The following is a 17977-nucleotide window of genomic DNA, read 5'->3' on the forward strand; positions in this document are numbered from 1 at the left end:
TTGCTGTGCCTCAAATGCTGAGGTTTTCTTTTTAGCTTTGCCTCACACGCTGAGGTTCCCCCCCCCCCCAAGCCTCACATGGTTCCCTTTTAGGTTTGCCTCACCTGGAGCACCACTTGAGGTGTTCTCGAAGTAAAGGAAGGATTGAACTCTGATTAATAAGAATACACAGAGGCTTGAACCAGCAAGACTCTGGGAAGGGTGCGTATAATAATCTCTGCGGGTCTCCACCCCTCGGCCCAGGTCGTTTTATTCACAAAAGAACATTTACAGAGTGTTCATAAGAACCAATCAGATTTCCTCTGAGCATTTCAACAAACCCCATATGGGGACAAAGTTAAACTACCAAAACTAATTAAGCACACATATTTCTGGGGTAAACAAAACAGAACTACAAAGGAGTACATTTGGCAACCCCTGAGGTCATAAACAAGCAATATACATGATAAGGAGGGTGGCCAGGAAGATAGCGATCATTATAACCTTCAGGTGAGATCTGTTTCCTGGCCATAAGATTAACATCCTAAGATTAACATTAGAAAAGCTACATCAAAGAAACTGCCCACTGTCTTTAATGACCCAGGCTGCCTGCCTGGCGAAACAACTGGGCTGTGTAAGTGACTTGTCAAGCAAGAGAGATGGGCAGTAGAGGAAATGGCCAGAGATGCAGAGGGTTGTGGGATTTGGTCAGAAATTATTGTCAATGAATTAAACCCAGTCAACACAATGCATTCATCGTGGACACAATGACTTGATGCATATTTTATAATACCTCATAGTAGTCCCACCTGACCCCACACTCTGGATATTTGCACTCCTACAAGGTCATTTATTTCTATAAACCTTTTAAGAACTGTATTACACTCTGCAAACATTTCTGTGTGTTCAGGAATGCAAGTGGCCCCCAACCAGCCAAGGCCATTATTCCGTGGTATCCATCTTCAACATGATACCATGTCACTGGCACACCATTGTCCTCTAGCCGCTTCTTGTACAACAGCCCATCGTCCCGGAATCCATCATATTCACAGGTTAGAATGAAAGCCTCTGGGAGCTGGCGGATTATGTCATCCTCTGCTAGAAGGGGGGCAAACATTGTCTCAGTACCTCTTTTAACTTGTTCATAAAGTTCTTCTGAAAATGGAGCAGGTTCTACAGGAACATAGCCCCTAGCTTTAAATTCTTCTGGAATGTTATCAGCACTTATCCATTTTTGGTATTTCTCTCTCAAATCAGGAGGGACATGGGCGCCTTTCAGAACTCCATCTACATTCATTGTCTTCCCAGTGAGATATGTCAAACCAACTTTGACAGTTCTTTTCCGGAACATAGGAGGAACTGAATGGTTTTGCTGATAGGATGGCAGATTGAAGTCCATTCCTTGGAGGAATGGGTAAATGAGGACCTGAGCTTGCACTCTTGGGAGGTCCTCTCTGGTCACCAGTTCTTGGCAAATGGCTGCAGTAAAAGTGCCTCCACTACTCTCCCCAGCAATGGCAATGCGGCTGGGGTCCACTCCGTATTCCTTTGCATTTTTCATAAAGTATATTACAGCAGTTAAACAGTCCAGTACAGGGACTGGATACGGATGCTCAGGAGCTAAGCGATACCTAAAGAGAAGGCAAAATATCATCAGCATTCATCATGTTAAGTCGTGGGCGAACATATCAGACGACACAGCGATTCTTCCAAAGCAGCTCTTTATTTGTAAGCTGGAACAGAACTGAACTGAGGAGCCCAGTCAGCCTGCTTATATAGAGCTCCACTAGAATGCAACAGTAACCATTTTCTGTAACTAGCCAATCACTGAACGTCACTTTCAATCCTTCATTTGCATACAAACTATCCAATCACTGAACGTCACTTTCAATCCTTCATTTGCATAACTATCTACAGTATCCCCCTGCTGGCCCAGGGTGAGAACTTCAGTACATAACACATCATACACTTTGCAGCATTTTCCTGCAATGGCATATTGCAAGGGTGGCACCCCTAGGGCCACATTCCTTTCTATGCAACCTTCCTGGGGGCCACATGTCAGCTGTGGGTGGGACCAGAGAGCAAAATGGAAAGCAAATGCGAACTTTCACACTGGACAAGTAGGTTGGTTCCTACACACAGCCACACACCTTTCTCTACTCTCCAAGCAAGCAAGCAAGACACATTCACACCAGTCAGATGCCACTCAAGGATGGTGCAAAAGAGGGGCAATGGTGCAGGGGTGGGGTCTGGGGTCAGAGGGGAAATGAAGAGGCCCAGAGTGCAGCATTCAGCCCCTGTGGCTGATGCTCTACACCCAAATATAAACTAGCAAGTTCAGCATCCCATTCTCAGTGGCCGCTGGTCAAATCTGATTCCGACCGTAGAGGCAGACTATAGCCAGCATAGCTAGGAGCCACTGGTAGCCTTATACTCTGCCCAATTATTTAATCCCTTTTCAAAGCCATCCACATTGGAAGCTATCTCTGCTTTCTGTGGGAATTGGTTCCATAGTTTAACTTTGCACTGTATGGATAAGTACTTTCTTTTATCTGAATCTTCTAGCATTCAGCTTCATTGAATGTCCACATGTTCTAGAGTTCAGAGAGAGCGACAAACACATTTCCCCAGGCCACTTTCCACATGACATGCCTAATATAACCAACTTCTATATTTTGAATGTTTCCTTGATTTCCTTTTCCATCCCAGGAAAACAACCCCAGTTCTGAATCACCTCCAGTATGTCCCACCATGCCTTCCTGAGATCAGTGCTTCCCACTCTTTCTGCCCACTTTAAACCATATGGCCTTAAAGCCAAGAACTCCAGTTCACCCACCTTGGCCAGGAGGCTTCAGATCATGCACCAAAGGTGCATTAAGGCAGTGAGGGCAGCCATTGGGAGAGATGATGTCCATTACTGTCGGGAAGGCTTGCCTTGTAAAGGGCTCTGAAGCCCTGGCAAATGACACTTCTCCCATTGCCCAATGTACCACTGCTCTCATTCGATGTTAAGTGTGGCTGACGGGACAGTTGGGAACAGCTTGAGCTTATTTGCCAGAGAGAAGTTCACCTTAACTCCAGCTGCACTTTCCCTCTCAACCACAGGGCCATTTTGCCTTAGGAGAAGAATCCTAATGGCTTTTTATGGGTTGATGTGGTGGTTTTCTGTAAAAGTAGTTTAATGGCCTGATCCAGCAGAGCTCTTCTTATCATTAAAGCCAGAGGGATTGGGTCCAAAGGCATAAAAATCAAAATACAAAGGTGAACACCCATTCTAAAAGTTGGCAAATTCACCTTGTTGGCAAAATCAGCTTTTTTCTGGGCTCATGTGGAAGGGTTAGAAACTGAGGGGAAATACTCTTTTTTCTGCTACAACAAGCATGAAGATACTTACTCAGCACACATAACCACTGAATCAGTTTGGTGGGCAATGGAACGGCAGATCATTTCAGAGGTTCCTAGGGGGGAAAAACACATCACACACTGCCTGCTGTGAGCAATTATTTGTTACGCTCCATTACATATTTCCTTGGTCGTTCACATTGAAATCACTGTGAGTTGAATCCACTGTGAGTTAGTCCTAATGAAAGTAAAACTGTTGAAATTAACAGATATGACCAATGCTTTCCCCCCCAGGGGGTACACAAGGGTATGCAGTACCGGCACCTCTTTGTTGTTGTTGTTTAAAAGTGTGGCACTTACCTTAACAACTTCATGGTGAGTACTGGCACCTCTTTTTCTAGAAAAAAGGACTGGATATGACTAATACTGCTGTGTCATAAATGTCTGTTTTTAATGTCCACGGAGGCACAGGTCAATTCTGCGTCCAGGGCAACTGTTTACCAGCTCCATCTGGAATGCAGGCTGAGACCCTACCTGCCCGCAGACTGTCTCGCCAGAGTAGTGCATGCTCTAGTTATCTCCTGCTTGGACTACTGCAATGCGCTCTACGTGGGGCTACCTTTCAAGGTGACCCAGAAACTACAACTAATCCAGAATGCAGCCACTAGACTGGTGACTGGGAGCAGCCGCCGAGACCACATAACACCGGTCTTGAAAGACCTACATTGGCTCCCAGTACGTTTCCGAGCACAATTCAAAGTGTTGGTGTTGACCTTTAAAGCCCTAACCGGCCTCCATCCAGTATACCTGAAGGAGCATCTCCACCCCTATAGTTCTGCCTGGACACTGAGGTCCAGCACCGAGGGCCTTCTTGCAGTTCCCTCACTGCAAGAAGCAAAGTTACAGGGAACCAGGCAGAGGGCCTTCTCTGTAGTAGTGCCCACCCTTTGGAATGCCCTCCCACCAGATGTCAAAGGAAAAGACACCTACCAGATTTTTAGAAGACATCTGAAGGCAGCCCTGTTTAGCGAAGCTTTTAATATCTGAAGGACTATTGTATTTTAATATTTTATTGGAAGCCCCCCATGGTAGCTAAGGAAACCCAGCCAGATGGGCAGGGTATAAATATATTATTATTATTATTATTATTATTATTATTATTATTATTATTATTATTTCATAAAATATATATGCTACTTTCTTGTAGAAAATAACAACAACAACCATGTATAGGCTGCACAAATCACCCCCACCCCACCCCCGTCCACGGCAAACATTTCAGGATCTTTACATTAAATTACAATGACAAATTGTCTTCTAAGAATACAGTGGAACCTCTACTAGCGACCACAATCCATTCTGGAGGCCCGTCTGTGGCGTTTGCCCCCTAGGATGTGTCAAGGAAAGGGTTAAAATGGGTGTGAGGTGATTGGCCAGTGAGAATGCGAGGGGGGAGTAAAAGATAGAGTGGGAGGTTTTGAAAAGTCAGTTGAGGTCTGGGGGTTGTCGGTTGAGGTTTGGGAGTTGGGAGTTGAGGCTTGGGTGTTGGAGAAGGAAGAGGGTGGATTAGGAGTGGGTTGTTTGAGTTGTATTGTGAGAGAGTGAGAGGAATTGTTAGGGAGTTAGATAGATAGTTGGGAATAATTCAGTATGAAGTTGTAGGAACTAAGATTAGGAAACTGACCAGAGGAAAATAAACTGCAACCACATGCTTGTTCTTGCTCTTAAAAATAAACTTGAATATTTGTTTATGTTAACAACTGTCTGGACTCCGTGTGTCCCCGTGAGAAGCGGGGTGGCGGCAGCGAAGAAAGCAACCGCAGTGGTGGCACAGGGTCAATAGACTGTGAAACGTCCGGGGGCCCTGTGTGATCGCCACACCGTCCTTATGGCGAAACGGGTCGCTGGGAGAGGCGCCATTGTGCGCAGGCATGGACGACAATTGACTGCTTCTGTGCAGGCGTGAACGGCAGCAAACCCGCCACTTACTTCCGGGTTTCCCGTGGTCGCAACTTAGAATGTCCGCGAGTGGTGGCGGTTGTAAATAGAGGTTCTACCATTTCAAACACATTTCACAGAACTTACGAATGCTTCCAGCCACCGCAGCACCTCCATGAAGAAAGATGATTCCTTTCCTGTTCCCAGCAGGTGATGTCTTGGGCCAGTACACCCTCACAGGCACCCCATCAAAAACCAGGTCCTTTATGATCAGTTTGGAGTCCTTCATTATCGGAATGAATAGGCACATGGCCCTGATTATGGAATATCTATGGCAGATGCCCATTTTTTCCAGAATTCCTGCCTGTTTAAAACAAAACATTTAGCATGCATAATTAGCATTAGATATTTTTCCACTTGCAATTTTTTAATACTTAAAAAAGTATTTTGGGACCATCTAATCCAGCCTTAAGAAATGATCATGACCAGTACTTTGACACAGGGTGAGATACCTGATACTTGTAAGACCATTCCCTGCTGAAAGGCAAATTTCCCCTTGGCCTAGGGGGCAGGGCCCAGAATCACCTTGAACAGCTAAAAGGGGATGCTGGGAGGCCAGAGGGGCAGTGCTGGAACATCTCATGGGATGTGGCAATTGGCTAAAAAGTTTTAAAATCTTTAATTTTAGTTCCCCTGTTTTGTTTTTGTTGGGTTGGGGTTGGTTAAATGTTTTGTTGGGATAGGCAGCTATTTTAATTTGGGTATTATTATTGTTGTTGTTGTTGTTGTTGTTGTTGTTGTTATTATTTATTGATATATAGGTTTATTTTAGTCTGTATAAGATATTCTGTTTGTTAATATTTGATGTTTTATTATGCTTATATATGCTGTAAACCACTCAGAGTGGCTGGGTAAACCCAACCAGATGGGCAGGATACAAATAATAAAATTAGTATTATTATTAGTATGCCAATATCACATTGACAGCAAAACAAGATCATGACCCAGCCCAAGTCAATAATTATAGACCTATTACTTTGCTTAATTGTAATTATAAATGGTTTGCGGCAATATTAGCAAGAAGACTCAAACAAGTGTTAGGAAACTTAATACATGAAGACCAGACAGCATTTCTGCCGATGAGGCAGTTAAAAGATAATGTTGCAATTGCATTAAATGCTACTGAATATTTTGAAAAAAGAAATGATTAGCAATTACCCACGGTTTTTCTAGATGCAGAGAAAGTGTTTGATAATTCACTGGTCAACAACAAATTTGTTGTCTGCATTTTTTTAGTTGATTTAGGACGAATCTGATGCGCTGAATCCAAAAATCACATTGGTTTTGCTCAATCAGGTCAAGTTTCTGAGCTATGGCCACATGTCTTTTTTATGTTTTTGTTCACATGTACGCTTGTGTGGAGCATTTTAGAAGAAGTTGGTGGGGGTAAAATGCCATGTCGAATAATTGTTTTGATTGGAAATGATTATTTTAATGACAAGAAGTATTCAGGTCCGATAGTTCTGGGTGATTATTTGGAAAAGGGTTCAGTTTGAAGTCATAAAACCTCGAAATCTTCCATAAATTGGTGCGGCTGGGATCAACAGAAAGAACTGGAGCAGCCTCAAGTATCCTGATCTTCAATCAGCACATCGTTCTGTAGCTCATTGTGATGAAATTCCAGTGCCGATCTTCGGAGATCTTCCTGACAAAGATGCCTCCAGTGTTGAAGGACATGAAGAAGAAGTGGTTCTTGAAGATGATGCTCCCACATCCATTTTCGCAAAAGGAATTGAATGATCTAGTTCGTGACCTCAGCTTGTAAAGGACTCTGCCGAACTGTTGGCATCCAGATTGAAGGGAAAAAACCTCTCTGACAGTGCTTGCATCAGCTTCTTCCGCAACAGGCATCAACAGTACCTCCGTTTTTTCTCGGAAGAGAAAGACGTGGTGTACTGTGCAGATATTGCGCAGCTTCTGCTCAAGCTTGGAGTGCCACAGTACGAACCCAAAGATTGGAGACTGTTCATTGACAGCAGCAAGCGATCACTGAAATGTGTTCTGCTACACAACGGCAACCAGTTTGCCTCTATACCCCTGGCTCACTCGAGTACACTGAAGGAGAACTATGAAGCGGTGAAGTATATGTTGGAGAAAATTGGTTATGATCAGCATAAGTGGTTTATTTGTGTTGACCTGAAGATGGTGAACTTTTTGTTGGGACAACAGTCTGGCTTCACCAAGTACCCATGTTTTCTGTGCATGTGGGAAAGTAGGGTCCGTGCTCAGCATTACACAAAGAAGGACTGGCCTGTGCGGGAGGAATTGGTGCCTTGCAAAGAAAGGAACGTCATCAATGACCCTCTGGTGGACAGAGACAGAATACTCTTCCCACCGCTGCACATCAAGCTTGACTTAATCAAGCAGTTCACCAAGGCTCTGGACAAGGATGGTGACTGCTTCACTTACTTGTGCCAGGCTTTTCCAGGATTGACCATGGAGAAGTTGAAAGCTGGCATCTTTGACGGTCCTCAGATCCGTCAGCTCATCAGAGATTCAGAGTTCGGAAAGTCAATGAACGAAGTGGAACTGGAAGCATGGAAGGCATTTGTTCTGGTAGTGAAGAACTTTCTTGGCAACAATAAGGCCAGAAACTACGTAGAACTTGTCAACAACATGCTGACTGCTTTCAGAAACCTGGGCTGCAACATGAGCGTCAAGATGCACTACCTATTTTCACATATGGACCAATTTCCTGAGAAACTGGGTTCAATGAGTGACGAGCAGGGGGAGAGATTCCATCAGGACATGAAAGAGATGGAGACCAGGTATCAGGGTCACTGGGAGAGTCATGATGGCTGACTACTGTTGGACTCTGAAGAAATACCTCCCTGCTGCTGAGCATTCCAGGAGTTCCAAGAAATGGAAGTTCAAGCCCTGAAGTTTGAAAAATGGTGAAGCAACATGCAATTTACGTGTACTTACCTTTATCAACGCCCACCATTCAGTTTACAGTAAACCTGACCTGATGAAGAGAAACAGATGCCATTTCCTGATTCAGCAGTGCAAAAATACCCTAAATCAGTTGTAGAAATCTAGACAACATTCAAAAAGTAAAAAATTGTTACCCCGTGTAATGCTTCTTGGAGTTGGGGGTGGGAATTACTAGATAAAATGGGGTCCAGGGAGAAATTTGTGAGAGGAATAAATACATTATATACAGAGTGATTTGCAAACAGTAAACAGAATTTTATAAGAAAAATGCATTATTGGCAAGGAAACAAGAGAAGCTTGTCTACTTTCACCATTATTGTTTATTTTGGTTTTAGAACTGTTGTGTGGGGTTATTAGAGAAAATGATATACGAAGCCTCCAAGTGAGTCGTCAAACTTACGAACTGAGGGCATTTGCGGATGATGTGGTACTGTTCATGGAAAACCTGATGAAGAACGTGGTTAAGGTACTGGAAGCAATAAAGCAGCTTGATGGTTTTCTTTTATAAGAGAAAGAAAGTAGTGGGCAGCAGAGGTCAGGAGATAAAAACACTGTGGAAAGTGGACCAGATATCAAAATTTACTTGAACGGAAATCACTTTTATGATTATCTCCTATTGAAGCCAGTGCACTAAGGAAATTAAACATTCAAGAGAATTGGGGTACTTATAGAGACATACTGTGTTTTTCTGGTAATGCATGTAAAATGAAAAAGTTAGAAGAAATTCAAGAATGGGTATCAGATTGGTTTCAATATTTTCAAATTAATGAGCATTTTTAAAAAGAATTATTCTAAATTATTTTATTGACTCTAAAGGGTTGCAGCCGTTTTATAGAGGTGTCTTCATCCCCATGATATATGTAAAATATACTTACTAGTGCCAATCCATATCCCACTAAGAAATCGTGAAGCAGCATTATTGGGCGATAGGACAGTCCTCGAGGCAGGTGGGTCCTGGTAAGACGATAAGAAACTCCCCACACTAGCAGCAAGAAATGAATGAAAATAGTTGTATATAATATCAGCATCCACAGAGTTTCACCAAACGCCATTTCCCTTAAACTCAGAGGCACAGAGACAAGGACTTCGCCTTGGCCAACGCTGGTGGCTTTTATAGGAGAACAATCTATGCCATGTGGAAAAGAACACCCTAGGCCAACCCATATAATTCTCAGTTGAGAAGAAAAGAAATAGTTTAGTAATTGAATAAAACATTGCAGCTATCCTGGATTCCTGAAAGACACTGTTGTTCCTCGCACAGGGTGTGGATACACATTGGTGGGTGTGAATTTGCCTATCTTCTCCTCCCAAGGGAAGTCGTGCATAGGAGTTTGCCTGCCCTCCCACACAAAATCATTGTGCCTCTTCCCTCCCTGAGGAGTTTATCAGGGGTAATTAAAAGGGACTGCACATCGATGCAGGTGGGGCTGGCTTGCAGGACACTGCAATGGCATCCTCCCAACAGGAGGGTCACTGCAACTTTCCAGAACAGTGTGGTGAGCAAAGAGGTTTGGCGCTGTGCAGGCTGACGAATTTCGAAGGGGCAGAGGAACCAGGGACCAAATTGCAAACATCCGCTGGATTATGGAGAAAGCTTATGGAGAAATTAATAATAATTGAATTTATATACCCCCCTATACCCAGAGGTCTCAGGGCGGTTCACATAAAAGGATTACAATATGATAGAATGGTGGACAACTTACAAAAATTTATTAAAACAAGTGGGAGGAAAGTATAAATTTATAAAAAATAAGGAATAAGGAAACTAACAACATGGATACAATATCATCATTTGAATGGAGTATTTAAGAAAGATAGGCTACAAGGGTCTGCGGAACAAATATCACAACTGGAGAGAGACCTGTTGGAATGGAATGTAAAAGTGCTGTCTATAATTTATAAAATATTATTGGAATGGGAGACAAAGGGTGAGAAAGTAAAATCCCCAATGATACATTATGCAATAGAAATTGGTCATAATATAGACATGGAAGCATGGGGACGATTGTGGAATATGGATATAAAATTTATAGCATGTTATGGTTTAAGAGAAAACGATCTATCAATGGTATCTAACCACTGGCAAAAATGGCAAAAATGTATAAATCTAAATCAAATAAGTGTTGGAAATGTAAAGAGAAAGAAGGTTCTTTTTATCATGTGGTGGTCTTGTAGTAAGGTTAAAGCTTACTGGGAAATGATATATCATGACTAGAAAAGGATGTTTAAAATAATGTTTGTAAAAGCCCAGAAGCTTTTCTTTTGGGAATTATAGGGACAGAACTACCTAAACTGTATAGAAACTTGTTCGTGTATGCTACTACAGCAGCAATAATGCTACTTGCCCCCAAATGGAAAGAAGTAGAAGTCCCAGCGAAGGAAGAATGGATACAGAAAACTTAAGGAATATGCAGAAATGGCAAACTTACCAGAAAAATAAAAAACCCAGATAGCAAACTTTTTATAAAAGAATGAAAATGGTTTATTGAATATTTACAGATACATTGTAAACAGATAAGAACATTGGCAGGATTATTGTTACAACCTGCAGTTTCAAAAGAGTATATATTTAAAGTAGAAGAATAAATTAAGTTAATTTGAAAATGCAGAAGATATTAAAAATAAATATCCCTCCCCCCCCCCCTCTCTCTCTCTCTCTCTCTCTCTCTCTCAATGTGAAGTCCCAAAATTGTCACATCATAACTCCAGGCAGATGTTGCTACATAATATCTGCTTGAGTTTGAAGATTTAGCAACGAGAAACATCTGTGCAAAAAGCTAAGCCAAGTCCTTTGGAGTGCAATGGGTCCGTTTCATTATACCCACATTAGACAGAATTCTAGTCAAACCCAGATACCCGGACACACAAAAGGCAAGGCATTATGCTGCTCTCTCCATATCAGGCCAATAAGCAAGAAGATGCCGTTGGATCTCACCATCCTCTGATCACTTGAATTCAAACTTTGAGCTGCCAAGGAGAACCTTGAAATGTCATCCAGGCCAATAAGTCAGTGAACAAACAGGTGCAAGCAGCATATTCAGATCAGGTGTTAAGAGGTGGGTGGTCAGGGCAGCCCTCTGCTGCACCCTATCTGCAGGGGGCTCCCAGAGAAGGACCCACCATCCTAAGGTCCAGCTGGGAAGGGCAAGGGTGTCTATAAAAAAGGTAAAGGGACCCCTGACCATTAGGTCTAGTCGTCACCGACTCTGGGGTTGCGGCGCTCATCTCGCTTTACTGGTCGAGGGAGCCAGCGTACAGCTTCTGGGTCATGTGACCAGCATGACTAAGCCGCTTCTGCTGAACCAGAGCAGCGCACGGAAACGCCTTTTACCTTCCCGCCAGTGCGGTCCCTATTTATCTACTTGCACTTTGACGTGCTTTCAAACTGCTAGGTTGGCAGGAGCAGGGACTGAGCAACGGGAGCTCACCCTGTCGCAGGGATTCGAACCGCCGACCTTCTGATCGGCTCTGTGGTTTAACCCACAGCGCCACCCGTGTCCCAAGGGTATCTATACCCTTCACAAATTAGGGCCATGATACCTGAAGGAACTCCACACATGGGCTATTCAGATCAGACGTGCACACCTGAAAACAGACTGGGATCTACCCAGGCCCAGATGAGATATGGATCTGTTGCCAAGTGCCAATCTATGTCCCAAGAGTCACTATTGGTACTAACTGAAGTTTCAGAATTCAACTCCTTGCAGAACACATTGCAGAAATCCAGATGGAAGGTTGCCAGTGTTAATTCTGAGATGAAGATAAAGCTGCAGGCCAGCATTTATTCGTCCTCCCCCCAACCCCACCCCGCTCCTCTTTCTCCATTTGCTCTCCTTTCCCCCTGCTTCCTCAGCACTTCCCTCCATCTGCAGCAGGCTGCTTCTTTCTGTCTTTCTATCCAGTGGCAGCAGGATGCCTGGAGCTGACAAAGAAGGTGAGGAGCCGCCCCGGGTGTCACCACTGAGGGGGTGACAAAATACTGGGCGGCACTCATCGTGGCACCTGCAGTGCGCCCAAGTCATGCGTCTCGCAGGCTTTGCGCTGCCCAAACGGTCCGCCCACTGCCTCTACCCCAGATGTAGGGCGGTTGAGTGGGAGGAAACAGGCTCCTGAACACGCCACCCCAGGTGCCCGAGCGGCTTCCTCCGCCGCTGCAGACAAGTACGCCCAAAGGGAGAGGGGAGTCCTGTTATGTACTGAAGTTCTCACCCTGGGCCAGCAGGGGGATACTGTAGATAGTTATGCAAATGAAGGAACGAAAGTGACGTTCAGTGATTGGATAGTTTGTATGCAAATGAAGGATCGAAAATGACATTCAGTGATTGGCTAGTTACAGAAAATGGTTACTGTTGCATTCTAGTGGAGCTCTATATAAGCAGGCTGACTTGAGCTCCTCAGCTCAGTTGAAGGTGATAGACTATATGGAACTGGCGGAAATGACTGGCAGAATCCGAGACCAGGGAGAAGAGTCGGTGGAGGAAGATTGGAAGAAATTTAAAGACTATTTACAGAAACATTGTAAAATTAATGAATGTTAGAATGATGTTGGAATGAATCTAGGTGATTTTAGCAAAAATGTATCAAAGATTTAAGAAAAACAGACTGTTAATTGGTGAAAAGAGGGAAAGTAAACTTATATCAAGATCAAGATAAATTTTCAGGATAAAAATTTTGAAGAGAGGGAAAGGATTTGCTGAAATGGATAATTGACTTAGAATACAAAAAAAGGAGGTGTGAGGAGGTCAGGGAAACAAGCAAATGAAAGATAAGCTATGGGAAGGTTCGATTTGTTTTTTCCTCTTTTTTCTTTTTTCTTTTTGTTTTTAATTGTTTTTATTTTTTATTTTTTATTGTGATGTGTTGGTTTTGTTATTTTTCAATTTGGTGTTTTTTCTTTTGTCTTTTTGTAAACTTAAAACTTTAATAAATACTATTTTAAAAAAATAATAAAGTCAAATTAATGGGATGTTGAAAGGAAACCTGGTACAAAGCAATTAGCTTTCTAGCAACGTATATATACCAGAATAAAATTGCCCTTTCCATTGTATATAACTCCACAATTAAAACAAGAACACGGATTAATTGCTGGGATTATAGCCAATTTACATTGTTATTTTTGTTTTGATTACCCTGTATGGACGACAAGGAGTAGTGTAGCAAAAGGCTGGTAAAGCATAACTCGGGCATAGGCAAACGGGGCCCTCCAGATGTTTTGAGACTAGAGTTCCCATCATCCCTGACCACTGGTCCTGTTAGCTAGGGATGATGGGAGTTGAACTCCCAAAACAGCTGGAAGGCCAAGTTTGCCTATGCCTGGCATAACTATTTCAACTATTTGGAGATAGAGAGTGGGGGGAGAGGGAAAGAGGCCTCTCAAAGAGAGGATAATAAATCAAACAGCAGCATTTCAGAGCATTTTTACACCGACCTGGAAACTCACCCGTCGCTTCCGGGCAAAAACTTCAGTCAGTGGTGGAGTTAGCTGCACAGACGCCCGGAGCAACAGCCATGCCGTGCATCTGGGGGGGGGGCGGGCAAGCTGGGGGGCGCGCGGTGATCTGCTGTGGGCAGTGGTGGCAACTCGAGCTGCTGCACATGGGGCAGCAGGGCGAGCCCCCTGCCGTGTGCCTTTTTGTCACCCCACCTCAGGGATGACACACAGGGCGGGCTGCCGCCACCGCACACCCCTTCCTACGCCCCGGATGCCTCCTAATAATAAGAATTAAGCCTCGTGTCTGTGTTTGGGTGCTTCCACTTCCACCCCCTTCCCTTGCCTGCCGGGTGCAGGCGGACTCTTCTTCAAACTGGCTTTGCCCAAGGAAAGTTTCCCGTTTCCCCTCCCCACCTCCTCTCAGCCTTCCCCAGGACCAATAACAAGCTGCTCTAAGGGACAGCAGCATCGCATTTTCAGATTTGGGCCAGCCTCCCACCCCCTATATGGGATGCGGGTGGCGCTGTGGGTTAGACCACAGAACCTAGGACTTGCCAATCAGAAGGTGGGTGGTTCGAATCCCCGCGACGGGGTGAGCTCCCGTTGCTCGGTACCTGCTCCTACCAACCTAGCAGTTTGAAAGCACGCCAAAGTGCAAGTAGATAAATAGGTACCACTCCAGCGGGAAGGTAAACAGCATTTCCGTGCGCTGCTCTGGTTCGCCAGAAGCGGCTTAGTCATGCTGGCCACATGACCCGGAAGCTGTACGCCGGCTCCCTCAGCCAGTAAAGCGAGATGAGCGCCGCAACCCCAGTCGGTCACGACTGGACCTAATGGTCAGTTGTCCCTTTACCTTTACCTTTTACCTACTCCTACCCTGCTTTTCCCAACCTGTAGAAGGACCAGACTCCAATTTTGCGCCTCTTGATCCCTCTGCAAAGCTTTTTCCCCACCCTCCCCTCTCCCCCAATGAAGTTTTCTAAATCCGGCCCACACACGGTCTGGGAAGCCGCATGTTTTTACATGAGTAGAAGGTGTCCTTTTATTTAAATTGCATCTCTGGGTTATTTGTGGGGCATAGGAATTCGTTCACCCCCCCCCCTTCAAAATATAGTCCGGCCCACCACATGGTCTGAGGGACAGTGGACTGGCCCCCTGCGGAAAAAGTTTGCTGACCCCTGCTAAGTACCTCTGTGATGGACAGCAAAGCCAGACCAGAGTTTGGTGATGCAGTCCCTCAGAATTCCACCAGAGGGCTGGAGCCTCTCTGAATGAGTACTAAGCAGAGTGGAGGGAGAAAAATAAAAGGAGCAGTTTCTGAGGGAGTTTTTAGACTGGGCTTGGTTTGAGTGTCTTGGGAGAGTTTTACGCCAGGAGCTAGCTGGAGGGCTGACTTTGAGCCAGGAGAAGTAGAAGCTGTGTGGATACAGCCTACATGGGTCTCATTCTAGTCAGGAGGGGAGAGATCTTCTAGAAAGAGAGACTTCCGGGGTGGCGCCTCTGGCAATGGCGGAGCTCCTCCGATCGGGAAGAACTAGCTCCGCAAAAACTAGGGTCTGACCGCCATGGCAAAGGCGGAGACCCACTGAAATCACAAGCGGGAGAAGCTTGTGAACTTGGGATCCGGCTGGCACCTTTGCGCCTCCCCTACTCGCGGGGAAACCCGGTTTCGGGGATCCGGAGCGACGTGGGGTGAGTGGCGCGGTGCTTCGAATTGACTGCTTCTTTCGCGGAGTGAAGCCGCATTGCTGTTGCCGGAGAGTGCTGACTTTTTCCTGTGGACAATTGGACTTTAAACAACTACCCGTGAGTAGAACGCAAAATTGGATCTTCAAATAATTTAATTAGGCACCGAAAAGGGGAAGGTTTTAAACAGGAAGTCCGCCTTCCCCTTTTTTGTAAATAGATTGAAGCAAAGACATTATAAGCTAAAGTCTTTGGAAGCTTTTGGCAAAGGATTGAATTTTCATCGGTTAAAGTTACAAAACCCCCCATGGAAGCAGGAGAAGGGGGGGGGATTTTGGACTTAACGAACCTGCAGGAGGGAGTGAAAAATCAAATTATCACTGCTCTGAACATGGAAAAGGGCTGCCAGAAAAAGGGAAATTTTGGAAGAGTTCATTGACTGTGAACAGAACATTTTTGACAACTAGTTATATAAGAGAAAGGTACTGTTTCCATTGTCCTCTTCTGCGTTTAAAAAAGAGGAAAAGTAACTGGAAAGTGAAACTATTTTTATGGTCTGAATTGTGCTTGAAAGGATTGATACAAGTGGAGACTGTTTCCCTCCAGAGGGAGTTTTTGAAACTGTCACAGGACTGCACCAGCTGTATGATAAGTAAGTGTGAGAACTAGAGATTGACCTTGGACCACTCAAAATGTTGATAGGAGAAACCATTGTGATGGTATTATGTAAGATAAGCTATTCGCTGGAACAGCTCCATAAGAAGACAGATGACACTTCTTTTAAAATTGACAATTTGGACCAAAAAGTAACTAATTGGAGTCAAAAAGTGAGCATCAATACAGGAACAATTCAGGACTTGGCACAAGAAATTACTTTGGTTGGACAGATTGCGGAGGATAAAGAGAAAGCTGTGGTGGCTGAGCCTAAAGTAATACAAGTGGGATCTTCAGCCATACAGAAGCAAATTGAGGACTATAAGTTGAGGCCTTTTACGATTGAATCTGGAAAAGGCCAGATTTTGAAGATTGGATCCCGGCTTGGACGGAAGAAGGAAAGTTGGAAAGATCCTTCTATGCAGGGATTAACTGACTTTTGGGACATGGACTTGGGTTTGGAGGAGACTGGAGTTTTGGGGGCCTTGGGATTTGGAGGAATATTGAAACATGTCATGAAACATCTTATAGACCTCAGCTTTAACTATGGAAATTTGGCTGACTTGTCCGGAAGGAATAAAAGTATTGCTAGGTTGGAGTTTTCTTGAGATTTGCTTTTTGGCACTAAAGAATATGAAGAAGACCTGCAGAAGGGACCTGGAAAAGACTTAAGAGCCTCGGACATAAGATCTCCAGGTTGATGGACTATATGGATTTGACGGAAAGGACTGGCAGAATCCGAAACCAGGGAGAGGAGATGATGGATGAAGATTAGAGATTTTAAAGTTTATATATAGAAATATTGCAAAATTAATGAATGATAGAAAAATGGTGGAAAGAAATTTTATGGCCTTCGTAGAAATGTTATAAGGAGTTAAGGATATATGAGTATTTAGTTTTTAATGATAAAAAATATGTTAAGATATTTATAATAAGACAGAAAATAGAGAAAGATGGAAAGGGTTTGCTGAAACAATTAATAGAAGTGGAATACAAAAAAGGAGGTGAGAGGAAGTAGAGGAAACAAGGGAATGAAAAATAGAGTATGGAAAGGGTGTGATTTATGTTTTTAAATGGTTATTGTTTTGTTTTGTTTAGGGTTAGTTTAGTTTAATGTGATTAGGTTGTGTTTTGTATTGTTATATATTGTATTGTATTGTTCTTTTTTCCTTTCTTTGTTCTTTCTCTTTTGTTTCTTTTCTTTTACTTTTCTGTAAATTTTAAAAGTAATAAACATTATTTTTTTAAAAAAGAGAGATCTTCTAGAAAGAGAAGACTCCCAAACCAGTAACAAGGAGTGTGGCAATCCTCAGGGTCTGTTGTACTATTTACTTCAATAAGAGCATGTAAACGCAGTCAGTAACATTAGAAGATAAGGACGGATCAAGGACGGCACGCAGGAAGTCACTTACACAGAATTGTATTAATTTGTTATAATTGGGTTAAAATCTGGAAAATCAATAAAAAAAGTGATGAAGAAGTTCCAACAAAAGAGGAGTGGACTTTAAAACTATTGGACTATATGGAGAAGGCGAAAATAAGAAACCAAAAAGAGGAAATGCTTGTGGAGGAGTGGAGATCCTTTTCAGAATATCTGAGAAAATATTATAGTCAAATGAAAACACAGGCAGGACTGGAAATATAAGCAAAGGAAGGAGAATGCTAAAGGAATCTAATGTTGGGTATTTGTTATAGAAATGAGTATTACATTTAGTAGACAAAGGATTTGAACAGAAACATCATGGAAGGAAGGATGAGGAGTCAAAATGTTGAGGGAATATTGTATTGAAACTGAATTGAATTTGTTAAATTGTATGAAAATTAATTTTAAAAATATGTAACATAAAGAGAACATGATGCTGTATGAAGTGAGCCAATGGCTTGATCCAGTAGGGCTTTTCTTATGTATTCATAGAGCCCATGGTGATTTTAATAAATTAAACAGAGTGGAAC

The 17977-nt window shown here is 43.4% G+C and overlaps 1 protein-coding gene across 3 annotated transcripts; it reads right to left on the reverse strand.

Annotated features, from left to right (window-relative positions):
* Positions 1-176: 176 nt before the first annotated feature.
* Positions 177-9423, reverse strand: LOC310694786 (arylacetamide deacetylase-like 4). 3 transcript variants are annotated; one of them, XM_083478354.1, is made up of 4 exons: positions 9129-9423; positions 5407-5623; positions 3374-3437; positions 177-1610 (listed from the first exon to the last, which is right to left on the reverse strand). In XM_083478354.1, exons 1-4 carry the CDS (start codon positions 9303-9305, stop codon positions 836-838), a joined length of 1233 nt encoding a protein of 410 aa, XP_083334480.1. In that variant the 5' UTR covers positions 9306-9423; the 3' UTR covers positions 177-835. The 3 variants fall into 3 exon arrangements, with proteins under 3 accessions (XP_083334480.1, XP_083334479.1, XP_083334481.1); XM_083478353.1 differs by having other exon boundaries at positions 5407-5619; positions 9125-9418; XM_083478355.1 differs by lacking the exon at positions 3374-3437 and adding an exon at positions 3682-3718 and having other exon boundaries at positions 5407-5619; positions 9125-9418.
* Between the last annotated feature and the right edge of the window lie 8554 nt (positions 9424-17977).

Source organism: Podarcis liolepis (assembly GCF_965112155.1).
Source record: "Podarcis liolepis genome assembly, chromosome: 15".
NCBI classification, from domain to species: domain Eukaryota; kingdom Metazoa; phylum Chordata; class Lepidosauria; order Squamata; family Lacertidae; genus Podarcis; species Podarcis liolepis.